Below are 13525 nucleotides of genomic sequence, written 5' to 3' on the forward strand. Positions count from 1 at the left end.
CACATGTGAAGTCCTGGGGCTGGTAGCTTTGATTTCCAAAGACAAGAGAGGCAAAGAGAATCAAAGGGAGCGAGGGAGGGAACAGATGCTCTGACTTCCAGGGCCCATGGCTGTTGTCTTCTGCACCTTCCATCCTAAAGTCTTTCTCTTCATTCATGCCGGCTGGACCTGACCTCTCTTACCATGGAGACTACATGGTGGAGTCTTGCTTCCCAGCATTCTGGAGGCTGAGGTAGGAGGAGTGCTGAATGTGGGAGATCTACTTAGTCTATAATAGTGAGTTCTAGGCTAGCCTGAGCTACAGAGTGAGACCCTGTCTTCAAAGCTAAACCAAACCAAAACTAACTCCAACATGCCCCGTTGACCCAGAGAGAGCAGCCATTAGCATCAGTGGCTTTATGAATGCAATTTTTATTCCCTACCCAGATCAGGGCTTTGCAGAGCTCCAATAGCTTGGGCCAGCATCCCAGGATGGGAATGCTCTGTGAGCATTCACGTGTGTGTGTGTGTGTGTGTGTGTGTGTGTGTGTGTGTGTGTGTTTGCCTGGCTATTCCCTGAAGGAGGGCCAGCATTCACACAGCAGGAGCCAGACCGATCCTGTTATTTGCTCGATCGAACACGGTGAAATACAGCCTCAGGAAAACATCCCCCAGCACCCACATGTCAGGGTTGGATGGGTCATCTACGCCTTCCTCAAAGTTGCTATAGCATTTGTGTGAATGTTCCTGGAAAAGAGGGAGCGATATATAAGCTCGGCGGCAGCTGCTCAGCTTCTTCCTTTTGAGCCAGGGTGTCATGTTGCCCACTTGGCTTCACACTCACTATGGAGCTGAGGACGACCTTGAATTTCTACCTCAGCCACCCAAGCTTGGGGGTGACAGGTGTGCATACCATGCCAGTTTTATGCAGTGTTGGGGACTGACCTTAGAGCTTCCTGTATTGTAGGCAAACACTCTACCAACTGAGCTACATCCCCAGGCCATTCAGCTTTGTGACCTCCTTTCAGGGAACTGTGCCGCTCTTTATGGCTGCTGCAGAGTGGCTTGTACACAGGACAAATTGTAACTCCCTCACACCTGCCCACTCCTCCCCTCCCCACCCCCACCCCCACAGCTTGGTTCAGCCACTTCCTCTGCAGGGCAGGCCTTTCCTTCTCCCCTTTGGACTGGCACACTCTCCTCCACGTCCCTTGTGTGTAGATCCATCTAACCCAGCTGCCTCTCCACATGGTCCCCCAGGTCCTGTTCACATGACCCTATCTAGACCACTCTGCCTTTCATGCTACCCTCATCTTTCCTCTGCAACCTGGGAAACACAGTGATGCTACTGTGCCTTGCTGATCTCTCAATATTGATGGGAGGAGGAAGAAGGAATGCCATGCTGGCTTCTGGGGTCAAGATGGTTGTGTGGGCAGCCTTTGCCCAGCACCTGTAATGGCACATCCTGACCAGCAGGGTGCACCTTCCTTTTCCACAGAAGCCCAAGCCTGGTGATTCCTGATATTCCCAGCATTTGAAGAACAGCCCCACTGCGGGATTCCTCACCTTCCGGATGTAGGCACTGGCAGGCACTGGGTAGGTAACACCATTGATGGTGAAGACAATATCAGGTAGGGTGTTGATGGTGTCGCACTTGAGGACGTACTGTAGAAGAGGGGGAGGCTAGAGGTTAGCCCAGCCACTACTACAGAAGTGTGTGGAGAACCCACAGCTGCCCTCCCACGTGACCCTTTACCTCTTCATCACCAGAAGCCTTGGCACCGATGAGATTCTGGATGTTAAGAATGGAGTTTCGGGGCCCAGACAACAAGGAGGTCCCTGTGTCCACAATCCCTTGGCAGCCACCATCACAGGCAATGACCTCCCCATTCATGGAGATGCTGAGAAGCAGGGGCCAAAGAGGACACCAGGATCACTGTACAGCACCGTAGTTTCCTTCCCTGGCTGGCTTCAGCCCTTCAGCCTACTCTCCTGCATGGTCACTTTAGCTTTTTCTGATTGATTTACAGTTGTTTGTTTATTTAGAGTAAAGATTCTGACCATGTTTTCTGAGCTGGTCTCCCATATCTGAGCTCAAATGACCCCTCTGCTTCAGCCTCTCCAGTAGCTAGAACGCTAAGTGAAAGACAGGGCATCTACAGACCTGGGTGCCACCACACCTGCTGTCCTTTCAGGCACTGTGTCTGGTTTTTGTTTGTTTGTTTTGAGACAAGGCTTACACAGCCCCAGCTGGCCTCAAGCTCATTTTCTAGTCAAGGAGGATACTTCTGATTCTCCTGCCTTTGTTTCCCAAGTGCTGGGATTACAGATGTGCCCCATCACATCTGGCTTATTTGATGCTGGGGGGGGTCAAACACAGGGTTTTCCACATACTGGGCTCACAGTCTACCAGCTGAGCTATCTCGCCAGTACCGTCCTTTCAGTAACTGAATGCACCCATCTGTTTCTCACCTCCGGGCCATTTGCACATGCCCCCTTTGTCTAGCTGGTTTCTCCTCAGCATCTTCCAAGTTGCAGCCTATCATCTCTTCCAGCTGCAGATTCAAGTCAGTCCCTCTTTTGGCTCCTTCCATTCCCCTTATTTGTTTCTAGCAAAGAGTGAGGTGGCGACCTCCTGTTGCAGGATTCCCTGGTTTGTGTACACACGTACTATTGGATGGCACGGCCACTAAGTACCTCCCTCAGGCGCCTCATACAGTGACGCTCAGAGTATATCTGCATGAGTGAATAAATGAATGAACTGAGAAATGAAAGGACCAAGGACCAAGGAACACTTGTGCCTGGCCAACTCCACAGCTTCTTCGGAATGAAGGCAGGGCCCTGTGTGCATCAGACAGTCCACAGCAGGCAAAAATGCAGCCATTTGTTGCAGAAGAGGCCATCTCTGCAGCTGAGTGCTTCTGTGTTGATGTTCTCATCCAGGCAGTGTCCCAGCAAGCCCACGCAGATGGCCAGGCTGCTGACGTCCCTGAAGGATGCTGACGCTTCCGTCTGGTGACTCTGTGCACTGGTGACTCTGTGCAGAGTCTGATCAGTGTTTATCCCCGTGCGCTCAGGTGTCTCAGGTTCCCAGGTGCCCGCCTCTCTGTTCCCACCCCTAGCCTGCTGCGTGGCTGAGCAGATCTGAGGATGGGGACTTGTCTCCTCTTCTGTCTGTTCTCTGGTGTGATAATCTCACTGTGGGCCCAGGACTTCACCTGGGCCTTTAGACAGGAAGCTCCAAGTTCTGGCTTAACCAGGATAGTGGTCACTCACTGTGACTCTATGCAGTATGGTAGGATACCCCCAACTCCCACCTCATTTTAGGGGTTCCAGACCATGCTTCCCATCCATCCCCCATTGCATAGGGCTTTTCCAGAGACTCCTGCCAATCCAGGTCTGTAGATGCCCTGTCTTTCACTTAGCATTCTAGACCCAGGCCTGACCACCTTCCCCTGGCTGCAGTTCTGCTGAGGAGACCTGGAGGCGTCATAGGTGTGGCTTCAAGGGGTGTGTCTATGGTGCTGGAGACTGGATGTTGGTGTGTGTCAGTATGTGGCACTGCTGCATGTGTGTCTCCATGGTTGTACATGTCATGTGCAGGCTTCTGTTTTTGTGTGACTGCCTTGTGACTCCATGTGTTGGTGCATGTCAGTGACTTGTGTGTGGTTGTATGTGCAGGTGCTGCTATGTATGGGCCTGGGCCTGTGTTTCTCTCTCTCTCTCTCTCTCTGTGTGTGTGTGTGTGTGTGTGTGTACATGTTGGAGGTAGCATCCAGGGGCAGGAATCAGGCAGGCACTTACCTGTCCACAGCTAATTGCCAATAGCTGGGCTTGGACACTGGTACCCACTGAAGCTCTCCATGGTAGTAGGAGGGGTCTACTCCACCCAGCATCAGCATGCTGCCCTTCTCATCCTTGCTGAAGGGAAGATGAGGGGAAGGGGCTTACTGCTCTATGGAGATTAGTGGGCTGAGTCCCTTAAACTTGGCAGTATACCTGACCCTGCCAGCACTGCTTAGCATTGCCAGTGTACCCGTCCACACACAGAGCCTTCCTTAGGAGGACAGGGAAGTTAAGGCAAGGAGGGCCATGTAGCTGCTCTGGGTCACTTACACAGCTCATGAGTAGCAAAGGTGAGGTCCAAATGTGGATAATTGGCTGTAGAGCTGGACTCTGGACTCCCCACCATTCTGTGGAGCATTTGGACCCCTCTGGAAACTAGAGTAACTTTATGGTTGAAAGATTCTGCATTCAGAATCTTTTTAGATTTTGTTAAGATTAGTAGCAGTTTAGATTCTGCCCAGCAGAGTGGGAGTGCCCCTAGCAGCTTTGAATTACATTTCCGTCTCTTTGTGTCAGTTACTGGCTTCCTAGGTGGAACTGATACAATTAATCGTAACAATCCTGGGCAAAGCCCTGCCCCCGAGCCTTAGTTTTCTCATCTTTGACTGAAGATATGGGACTAAAGGGGTCAGCAAGTTCTCCAGAAAGGGCCCAGCGTTGGGGCTGTGCACACTGGGAAACATTCATCTCTACTGAATGGCTCAATGCTACCGCTGTGGTGCAAGAGCAGCCAGAGGCAAGACGGAAACACAGGATCCAATGGGACCTTATTTAGAGAAGCAGATGATGAGCCAGATTCGGTGTCCAGGACATAGCAGGCAGATGCCTGGGCTAGGCTATGTCTAAGGAACCTTCAGGGTTGGAGGGTCAACAATTTTTAATGCAACTGACGGCCTAGAAAAAGGGCTGCTCTGGTACAAGCTCACCTGCTCAGGTAGAAGGCAAAGAGATTCTGGGGGATGAGGCCTTGCATCCACAGGTTGTCAAAGACAGGTGTGATTCCCTGAAGGCCAAGGTCGGGGTAGCCTAGCCCCAGGACACCATCGAAGACTGCGTATTCCATGAAACTTCCCGGTTCCTCTAGGCTCAGGCCAAATGCCTGGGCCACAACCCTGAGGTCCCCAATCTGTGACAAAGAGAAGAAGGCATCCTCATATAAAGCTCTGAATCTGGGGCTGTGGTACGGCTGAGCTTGGGCGGGAGTGGGTGGGGAGATGGTCTGAGCCACAGGGTATAACGGAGCCCTGGCCATTGCCATGGGCCACTTGGATGTGAATCCAGGTAGGAGTAGGCAGCCAGCTCCCCTGTGGTGCCATGGGTTGTCACTGACCACCATACCTGAGATGTCACCTGGCTTTATAGTCTTTTCCAAATGCTGGGAGTGACCAGATGGATCACACTTGACCATCAGTGGGGAGAAGGGCATCTCCTTCCATGCTGGTCTTTTCTGCACCCTTGGGAGGTGGGAGCCTGCTATAGCCCGGTGTTGAGTTGAGTTCTGTTTTGAAGACTGGGCTCGCTATGTGTCTCTAGCTGGCCTGGAACTTGCCATGTGGACCAAGCTGGCTTTGAGTTCACAGAGCTCTGCCTGCCTCTGCCTTCTGGAGTGGTGGAATCAAAGGTGTGTGTCAGGCTGGGCATGGTGGCGCATGCCTTTAATCCCAACACTCAGGAGGCAGAGGCAGGCAGATCGCTGTGAGTTCGAGGTCAGCCTGGTCTACAAAGTGAGTCCAGGACAGTCAAGGCTAACACAGAGAGACCCTGTCTCGAAAAACAAAAAACAAAACAAAGCAAAAAACTCAAAAAACACAAAGGTGTGTGTTACCATGCCTGACTAAGCTACCAGGGTTCTTAGGACTATTCAGACTGGGAAAAGTGTGTGTGTGCGCGCGCGTGTTCATGCGTGTGCATACTTTGGGATTTGTCAATTCTCAAAGGCCTCCACGGCTTCCCAGGGTAAGAGCCCTTTGATGGAGGATGGCTTTCCTAAAGCTGCTTTCACTGCTTGGGAACTCAAGGGGCCTTGGCTGCTCCTGGAGGCCTAAACCACACAGCTGTGCCTTGAGAGCACTTCCCACTTGCCTACTTGTTCTGAGTCTTTGGCTTACCAGCTTTGTGACTTTAGACCAAGGCACTGGCTCTTTGTTCACTCGCCTGGGGAATGACGCTCTAGCAATGTCTGCTTATTGAGAAAACTAAGGGAGTTATTTTTGAAGTATGTGGCCAGCTGATTGTCTGGAACAATGCGGAGTGTGCGAGCGGTTTGTTTTTACACAGCACTTTTCTCTCTGCTACTGGCAGAACCAACTTGTGCTCCCCTACAAATCTGAGCCTTGGACACCTGTGCCAGGAAGGGGTGGGGGGGTGGGGCTCCACAAGGTGGGTGGCCAGCAGGAGCAGAAAGGCACTCCCAGCTTATCCTGCCCTCCGTGTTCACACCCAGAGCCAGCCCCGTGGCATCCTCTGCCTCCCAGGCTACCTTGACAGTGTCATAGGCAAGAAATCCTGACATCTCTCCTGAGCCATAGGCGACATTCACAGGCCGGCCTGAGACCAGGAAGGTGGAAGACCGCAGAGGGTTGAAGGCCTTGTGGTGAGCTGCAGGACAAGACAGGAGATGACCCTCAGGTGTGCTGATGAAAGGCAAGGCAAGGCAGGGTTGGGGCAGGGGCAAAGGCAGGTCCCAATGCTCACCACAGGCTGGGCTGGAGCAATAGATGGATGGTACCCACAGGTCAGAAGAACCAGTATCGAAGACAACCTTGAACTCCTGAGGGGGCGTGCCAATGCCGATGATACCAATATAGACCATCTGCAGGAGAGGAGGGCTGTGGCGAGTGTGGGCCAGCCTGGCTGCCTCGTCTTTCCCCTGGCTTCTGGGGTACCTGCCTCTACAGCGCTGTCCACACTGCCAGCCAAGCCACTGCTCAAAGCAGGGCTTCCTTTTAGGAACATTCTATCCTCTCCCAAAGGTCTTAAATTATTTCCACCGGTCAGGGTCCAGCCTGAGTGCATCCTTCAGGCTGCCTTCCTGGGTCACTCCAGGCCCCTGTACTCTTTGTTTTCTATCAGTCCTCTCAGTGGGCATTTATTTACACCATCTGCCTTTCCTTCCCTCTTTTCCTCCCTCTTTTGGTTAGGTCTCACTATGTCTCTCACGATGGCCACAAACTCATGATTCTCCTGCCTCAGTCTTCTGATTGCTGGGGTTATGGGCATGTACCACTGTGCCCAGCTGACATTTGTTTTCTGCCTGTTTCTCTGGCTCGGCTGTCAGAAACCAGGTTTAGTCAGGTGTGGTAGCACATGCCCTTAATCCCAGCACTCAGGAGGCAGAGGCAGGTGCTTCCCTGTGAGTTGGAGGCCAGCCTGGCCTGCATAGCAAGGTCCAGGACAGCTGGAATTACACAGTGAGAACTGTCTTGGGAAAAAAAAAAAAAAAAAAAAAAAAAAAAAAAAAAAAAAAAAAAAAAAAAAAACCAAAGAAAGAAAGAAACTAGGTTTTGCTCAACAGAAACGGCATCTTGCTAGATGGCAGCCCATCTCAGAGCTCCCTAACTGCTCATTGGTTGAAATCTGAGTCTGTAGGGGCGGGGACTCCTCTACCTGAGACACCTAGCTTGAGGCCCACAGATTCAGCTAGGTGAAAAAGAACAAAAATCCAGGTACCCAGTGACTTCCATCGCGTAGAACATGATGTCTGTGTGGTAGTAAGTGGTCATTGCTTGGTCCAACCAGCCAGCAGAGCTCCAGACAGAGATCCTTTGAGATAGGATCTTTCACTGAACATGGAGCTAGGCTGGCAGGCTACAAACCCCCTGCTACTCTCCTGTTTCTGCTCCCACCGCGCTGGGGTGAGAGGTGCATATGGCTACATCCAACTTGTACTTTACGTGGATGATAGGGATTTGAACTGACCTCACAATTAAGCAGCAGGTGTTCTTAACCGTGAACCATCCTCCTCACTACCCTTTCTGGCTTTAGGAACCCCAACCCTAATTCGGTACTCTCCAGAGGGGTCACAGTACTGGAAAGGAGCTCTAGGGGGCGTTCGGGAGCCACGTCTCCCGCCACACTTACATCTAGGTAGTTCCTCATGGGCTGGTAAATTACTGCTGGGTTCCTGTGCTGCTCAAGAAGCGCGTGGGCACGGCTGCGAGGGTGCTTCTCCAGGTAATCCTTCAGCATGTGGCTCTCCCGCAGGTTTTCTCTCATGGACTTAATCTTCATCAGAGGGATTCTTTAAATGAGCATTGGGAAGGAAACTAAGCGAGAGACAACCGCATGGGGCACCGAGAGGCTGTGCGGACGGCGGGGCGGGGGTGATGGTGGGGAGGCGCAGGATCCACAACTTGCATCGCAGCTGCGCAGTGGGTTTTCCAAAGAAGACTATTACTGGAAAAGGCCATAGAACACAATGGGAAGACTGTGTCAGAGTGCCTGGTTTCCAGTCCAGATTCTGGTCTTTGCTCTGGAGCAAGCCTTGGCATCCGTCTGAACTTTTCAGATTCTCTTTCTGTAAAGAAGATGGGGTGGGGGTGGGGGTGATGGGTGGGGAACACCTGCCATCTACAGTGACAGCTGTATTGTCTTTCCTGGAGCAGCCTGGGAGGAGAGATGGAAGATGGGGATCCTTTCTTTGTGACTCAGCTTGGCTTTCCTCACCATGCTAGTTACTATCAAAGCTAAGCCTAGGAAGTAGCCTTCTTCTTGGTTTTTTTTCCTTGTCTTTTTGAGACAGAGACTTATGTATCCTAGGCTGGCATCAAACTTGATATATCACTGAGGATGACCTTACATTTCTGACCAACCTGTCTCCACCTTCCAAAAGCTGAGAATTACAGGCACGCGTCACGGCACGCAGGTGGAAGTAGCCCTCTGAACCCATCTTGTTTCAATCAGAAGTAAGGGATGAGAGAAATATGGAAAACAGCAGAGCTAAAGTGACCTAAGCCCAAAGAGAGAGAAAGAAAGGTCTGTGGACACAGAGACTTTCAGAGAGGTGGGAAGATAGATACAGGTCTACAGAGACTGACAGACAGACAGACACACTGAGAAAGATCTCAAAGACAGGGTGGAAGAAATACCCCTACAACTGCCCAAGTTGTGCACTGAAGGATTCAGGGAGTGACATCCACATAGTCCCTGATGTGACTTGTGCCCTTGGAGTTGGGTGGCCCTGCAGACTTGCCCCGAGACCTCTGGGCCCTTACGGTGTTCTTGCACACCGGAATGTTGTGAGAGCCAGGGCGGCTTTCCTTTCTTTCTTCACTCCGGGATGAGCAGGGGGATAAGAGGGTCAGGCAGTTTTGGAAGGGTGAGAAACAGCCCAGCCAGGCAGCCAATAGCACCATTTTATACTTACTTGACCAAGCTCTCTGAGAGGGCCACAAGCCCGAGGACACAAATCCACTTCATGATCCCTTCCCAGGCTTAAGGTGCTTGGGAGAAGCGTCCTGGGCCTGAAGCTCTGTGGAGAACTGCTTGTTAAGTATTGGCTGCTCTAATCAGCCCCTGGAGGGCCACTAATGGGGCCTGATAAGCAATGCAAATGTCCCGATAACATCTTCACCCTAGTCAGGGCAGGAGGGGGCTAAGAATTCTCACAATCTGGGGAGTTTTAGTGGCTGAGAACGTTAACACCAAGCCACCTGACTTCACAGACTTGGGAGACTTGCTATCTTGGTGATAAAGACACTGTGGATAAAGTGACAGAAGTAAGCACCAGGTACGAGTCTGCCCTTCAGATCCCATGCAGTTCCTAACTGGTCCATGACATGTGTTCCACTGTCCCCACTGTCCTCAATAGAGGGCAGATTGCTGGGAGAGAAAGATGACAAAGTTTGCTAACCTGAGTTTGGTATCTAGGACTCAAATGGTGGGGAGATAGAACTGATTTCTGCAAGCTCTTCTTTTTTTAAAAAATTATTATTTATTTTGTTTATGTGTTTACATATTTATGAATATAATTTATGTACATTTGGTGCTTGGCCTACATGTATGTCTGTGTGAGGGTGTCGATCCTTGGTTACTGGAGTTACAGGCAGTTATGAGCCGCTATGTGGGTGCTGGGAATTGAACCTGGGTCCTCTGGAAGAGCAGCAAATGCTCTTAACCACTAAGCCATCTCTGCAGCCCTCCTACCGTGCAAGCTCTTTTTTAACATCCATACTCCTCTACGGTAGTACACAAGCACCCACCCATCTACCCTCATAAAGCAAACAAGCAAACCAACAAATAAATGTGATGTTAAAAAGTGTAAAATGTACCCACGATAAATGAAATAGTTTTTAAAAGTTTAATTTTCTCCAAAGACCAGAAGAGGATAGGCAGTCAGTCCTTGCCTTCATGGAGTTTGCAGTCTGGGGCAAGGTGAGTATGCTCAGGACCTTGGAGGTAGTAAGTAGTCTGGGTGGCCTTGGTGGGCATGATGCAGCATTATCTCACCGGAAGGGGGCAGTCTTGAGTTAGCTCTGACCTGCTGCTACCAGGCTGGAAGGAAGCCAATGGTGCCAAGTTGGCCACATTTTCTTTCTTTCTTTTTTTTCTTCTTTTTTATTTTTGTTTTGTTTTGTTTTTCGAGACAGGGTTTCTCTGTTTAGCTTTGGCTGTCCTGGACTCACTTTGTAGACCAGGCTGGCCTCGAACTCATAGCAATCCACCTGCCTCTGCCTTCTGAGTGCTGGGATTAAAGGTGTGCGCCACCACGCCCAGCGAAGTTGGCCACATTTTCAAGAGAAGTCAGAGCCTGGATATTTATGTGCAATCCCTGCTCTTTAAATGTCAGCAGCTGGCATATTATGATGTGTGTACTTTGGTTTGCACACACTGTTTCTGGCTCCTAAGTCCCTTCCTGCGAACAGGCGAGAAGGCACTGTTCCCCTGGAAAGGTGCGAGCTCCATGCACAGGAGGAAAGATCTCTGCAGGGGCACTGAGAAGAATCTGTGAACCTTAGTGCTCACCTCTTCTCTTCTGTCACATTTTGACATTCTTGTTGAGGCCCCTGTGACAAAGTCTCCATAGAGAAGCAAGTGGACAGGGTTTGGGGGAGCTTGCCAACTGGTGTAGGTCCCTGTAGTGTAGTGTAGACTCAGAAGCCCACCATTTCCAGGGGATCCAATGCCCCTTTCTGGTCTGTCTCTTCCTCAAAACAAATGGGTGAGCAAGCAACCACCAGAGGCAGATAATGGAAGTGTTTCCCCGAGCTCCGAGCCCGCTCAGTGAATGATCCAAACTCAAGCAGGGCTCTTGGGAATCCCGACTTATATCCGGTTGGGGAGAAGCACAGAGGATGCACCATGCAGCTGTGGGCTGGTGTCTAGAGCATGGTGCAGTCTAGGGGCTGAGCCTCCTGGTGGAATCTGCAGCAGTCTCCAGGTGAGACAAAGCAAGGCCCTTTAAAAAGCATTTCCCACTTGAATGTCCATAACAGCTCCCTTATTAGGATCCAGGTCTTTGGCCTGGGAGGCACATGTTCACCTCCTTAAACTGGTACTACGATATAGAACATGGGATAATACTGCTTCCTCCCAGGAGTCCAGAGCCCTTGATCTTGTTACTGATCCTGGGGACAAGAGTAGGCAGGCTGGTCTGACCTCAGGGGTTGGATGGCAAGTGGAACTGTGGGATTGAAGCTCTGCCTCCTACACCTCCCTTTTGTACATTGACCCACCAGGCCATCTTCTCAGGTGGCCATGCCAGTCCATCTATTGCTTAGCCATGAGTGCGGGTCACTGTGCTCCACGTCCTTGCCACGACACCTGTGCTTTCATTGGTGTTCTGGATTTTGGTCATCCAAATACACTTTTTTTTTTTTTTCCCCATTTTGAGACAGCATCTTTTCTACACCTGGCTGTCCCTTGAACATGGTATACACCCAGTGTGCCTTGAAATTCTGATCTCCCTGCCTCTGTCTCCTGAGTGCTAGGTTTTCAAGTGTGAGCCACCTGGCCTGGTTTATGCAGAGCAGAGCAGGGGCTGGAGCCCAGGGCTGTGTGCACACAAGGCAAGCACTCTACTGACTGAGCCCCATCTCTAGCCCCTTAATACACATTAAAAAAACATTACACTTATTTACTTATGTATGGGAGCAGTGTTGTATGTGGGGGGGGGTCACAGTACTTGGGAAAACTAGTTCTCTCTTTCCACTATGTGGGTCCTGGGGGTGGAAGGTGGATCATCAGATTTAGTAATAAATGCCTGCTGAGGCATCTTACTGCCCCCCAACACTTTGTTTCTTTGTTTGTTTCTTTTTTGGGGGGTTTTCAAGCAGAGTTTCTGTGTATAGCCTTGGCTGTCCTGAACTCACTTTGTAGACCAGGCTGGCCTCAAACTCATGCCTCTGCCTCCCTGAGTGCTGGGATTACAGGTGTGTGCCCCACTGGGCCTAACTTGTTTGTTTGTTTGTTTGTTTGTTTTTCTTTATTCCTCCTCCTCCTCTTCCTTTTTTTTTTTTTTTTTTGAGACAGGGTTTCTCTGTGTAGTCCTGGCTATCTTGGACTCACTTTGTAGACTGGGCTTGCTCAGAACTCAGAAATCCATTTGCCTCTACCTCTGGGATTAAAGGCATGTGCCACCACCACTTGGTTCCCACAACACTTTAAGTGTTTAAAATTTAGGTGTGTGTGCCTGCACACATGCATGCACATGTGGGTGAGTGCCAGAAGGTGTTGGAACTCCCAAAGCTGAAGTTACAAGTGGTTGTGCGCTAATCAACATGGATACTGGGGTCCTCTGCAAGAGCAACAAGCACCTTGCTGCAGCAAGCACTCTTAAGCACTGAGCTAACTCTTCAGCCCCCCACCCCCACCCCAGACACTTTAAGAAAGGTATGCTTTATATTATTTTATGTGTGTCGTGATTTGCCTGCACGAACGTCTATGCACCGTGTGCATGCCTGGTGCCTGTGGAAGCCAGAAGAGAGTGCTGGAAACCCTAGAACTGGAGTTACAGATATCTGTGAGCCACCATGTGGGTGCTGGGAATTGAACCTCGGTTCTCTGCAAGAGCAGCCGGTGCTCTTAACCACAGAACCATCTCTGAAGTGGCATAAAAGGGAGACTTAACTATGAAAAGTCTTAGGAACCAATAAACAGATGTAGTATATGCAGGCATGCTCTAAGAGGCCAATTCTCAACTTCAGTGATTAAAAGCCACTTTATTTTGTTGCAGTGCTGGGGATCAAGTGCAGGGCCTCACATGCTGGCAAGCACTCTACCGCTGGGCTACGACATCGGTAGCCCTTTAAAGGAATTTTAGAATCAAGGAATGGACACTGCATGGCATTAAAGGTAGTCAGCTGGGACTGGGGTTGTAGCTCAGTTAGCAGGGTGCTTGCCTAGCACTGACTGAGGCCCCTTTCTGGCACCACCAAAACCAGGTGTGGTATGGAAGATCAGCATTTGGGAGAGGGAGTATGGAGGGTCTGGAGTTCAAGGGCAGCCTTGATTACAAAGCCAGCCTGAGGCCAGCTTTGATCGAACACAAGCCTGTCTCAAAACAAGTGAACAACCAACCAAACAAAGGGAATCTGGGCCCAGGTTATTTGTTTGTAAAGCTAGCACTAGGGAGGCTGAGATAGTTTGTGGCCAGCCTGGGCTCCATAACAAGTTTTGGGTCTGCCTGAGTCCCTGCCTGCCCTTCCCCCAGTAAAAAGGCAAAACAAGCAACAAATAAATGCCCTGATAATCCTCTCAAACA

The 13525-nt window shown here is 50.6% G+C and overlaps 1 protein-coding gene across 1 annotated transcript; it reads right to left on the minus strand.

Moving 5' to 3' along the window:
- Nucleotides 1-573: 573 nt before the first annotated feature.
- On the minus strand, nucleotides 574-9243 carry LOC127189801 (pepsin A-5). Its single transcript, XM_051146901.1, has 9 exons — nucleotides 9191-9243; nucleotides 7906-8065; nucleotides 6520-6637; nucleotides 6305-6423; nucleotides 4752-4951; nucleotides 3784-3900; nucleotides 1736-1880; nucleotides 1546-1644; nucleotides 574-726 (listed from the first exon to the last, which is right to left on the minus strand). The coding sequence occupies exons 1-9, from the start codon at nucleotides 9241-9243 to the stop codon at nucleotides 574-576; spliced, it is 1164 nt and encodes a 387-aa protein (XP_051002858.1).
- Nucleotides 9244-13525: the final 4282 nt, after the last annotated feature.

Source organism: Acomys russatus, chromosome 5 (assembly GCF_903995435.1).
Source record: "Acomys russatus chromosome 5, mAcoRus1.1, whole genome shotgun sequence".
Taxonomy (NCBI): Eukaryota; Metazoa; Chordata; class Mammalia; order Rodentia; family Muridae; genus Acomys; species Acomys russatus.

What these genes read in the sequence shown, in the direction of transcription:
- LOC127189801 (XM_051146901.1), bottom strand. Translation starts at nt 9,243, where the DNA reads ATGAAGTGGATTTGTGTCCTCGGGCTTGTGGCCCTCTCAGAGAGCTTG. An exon ending in CCATGAGGAACTACCTAGAT is followed by an intron (nt 6,638 to 7,905) that starts GTAAGTGTGGCG and finishes CCTCTCCTGCAG; the next exon opens with ATGGTCTATATTGGTATCAT. An exon ending in TTTGCCTTCTACCTGAGCAG is followed by an intron (nt 3,901 to 4,751) that starts GTGAGCTTGTAC and finishes TCTTCCCTTCAG; the next exon opens with CAAGGATGAGAAGGGCAGCA.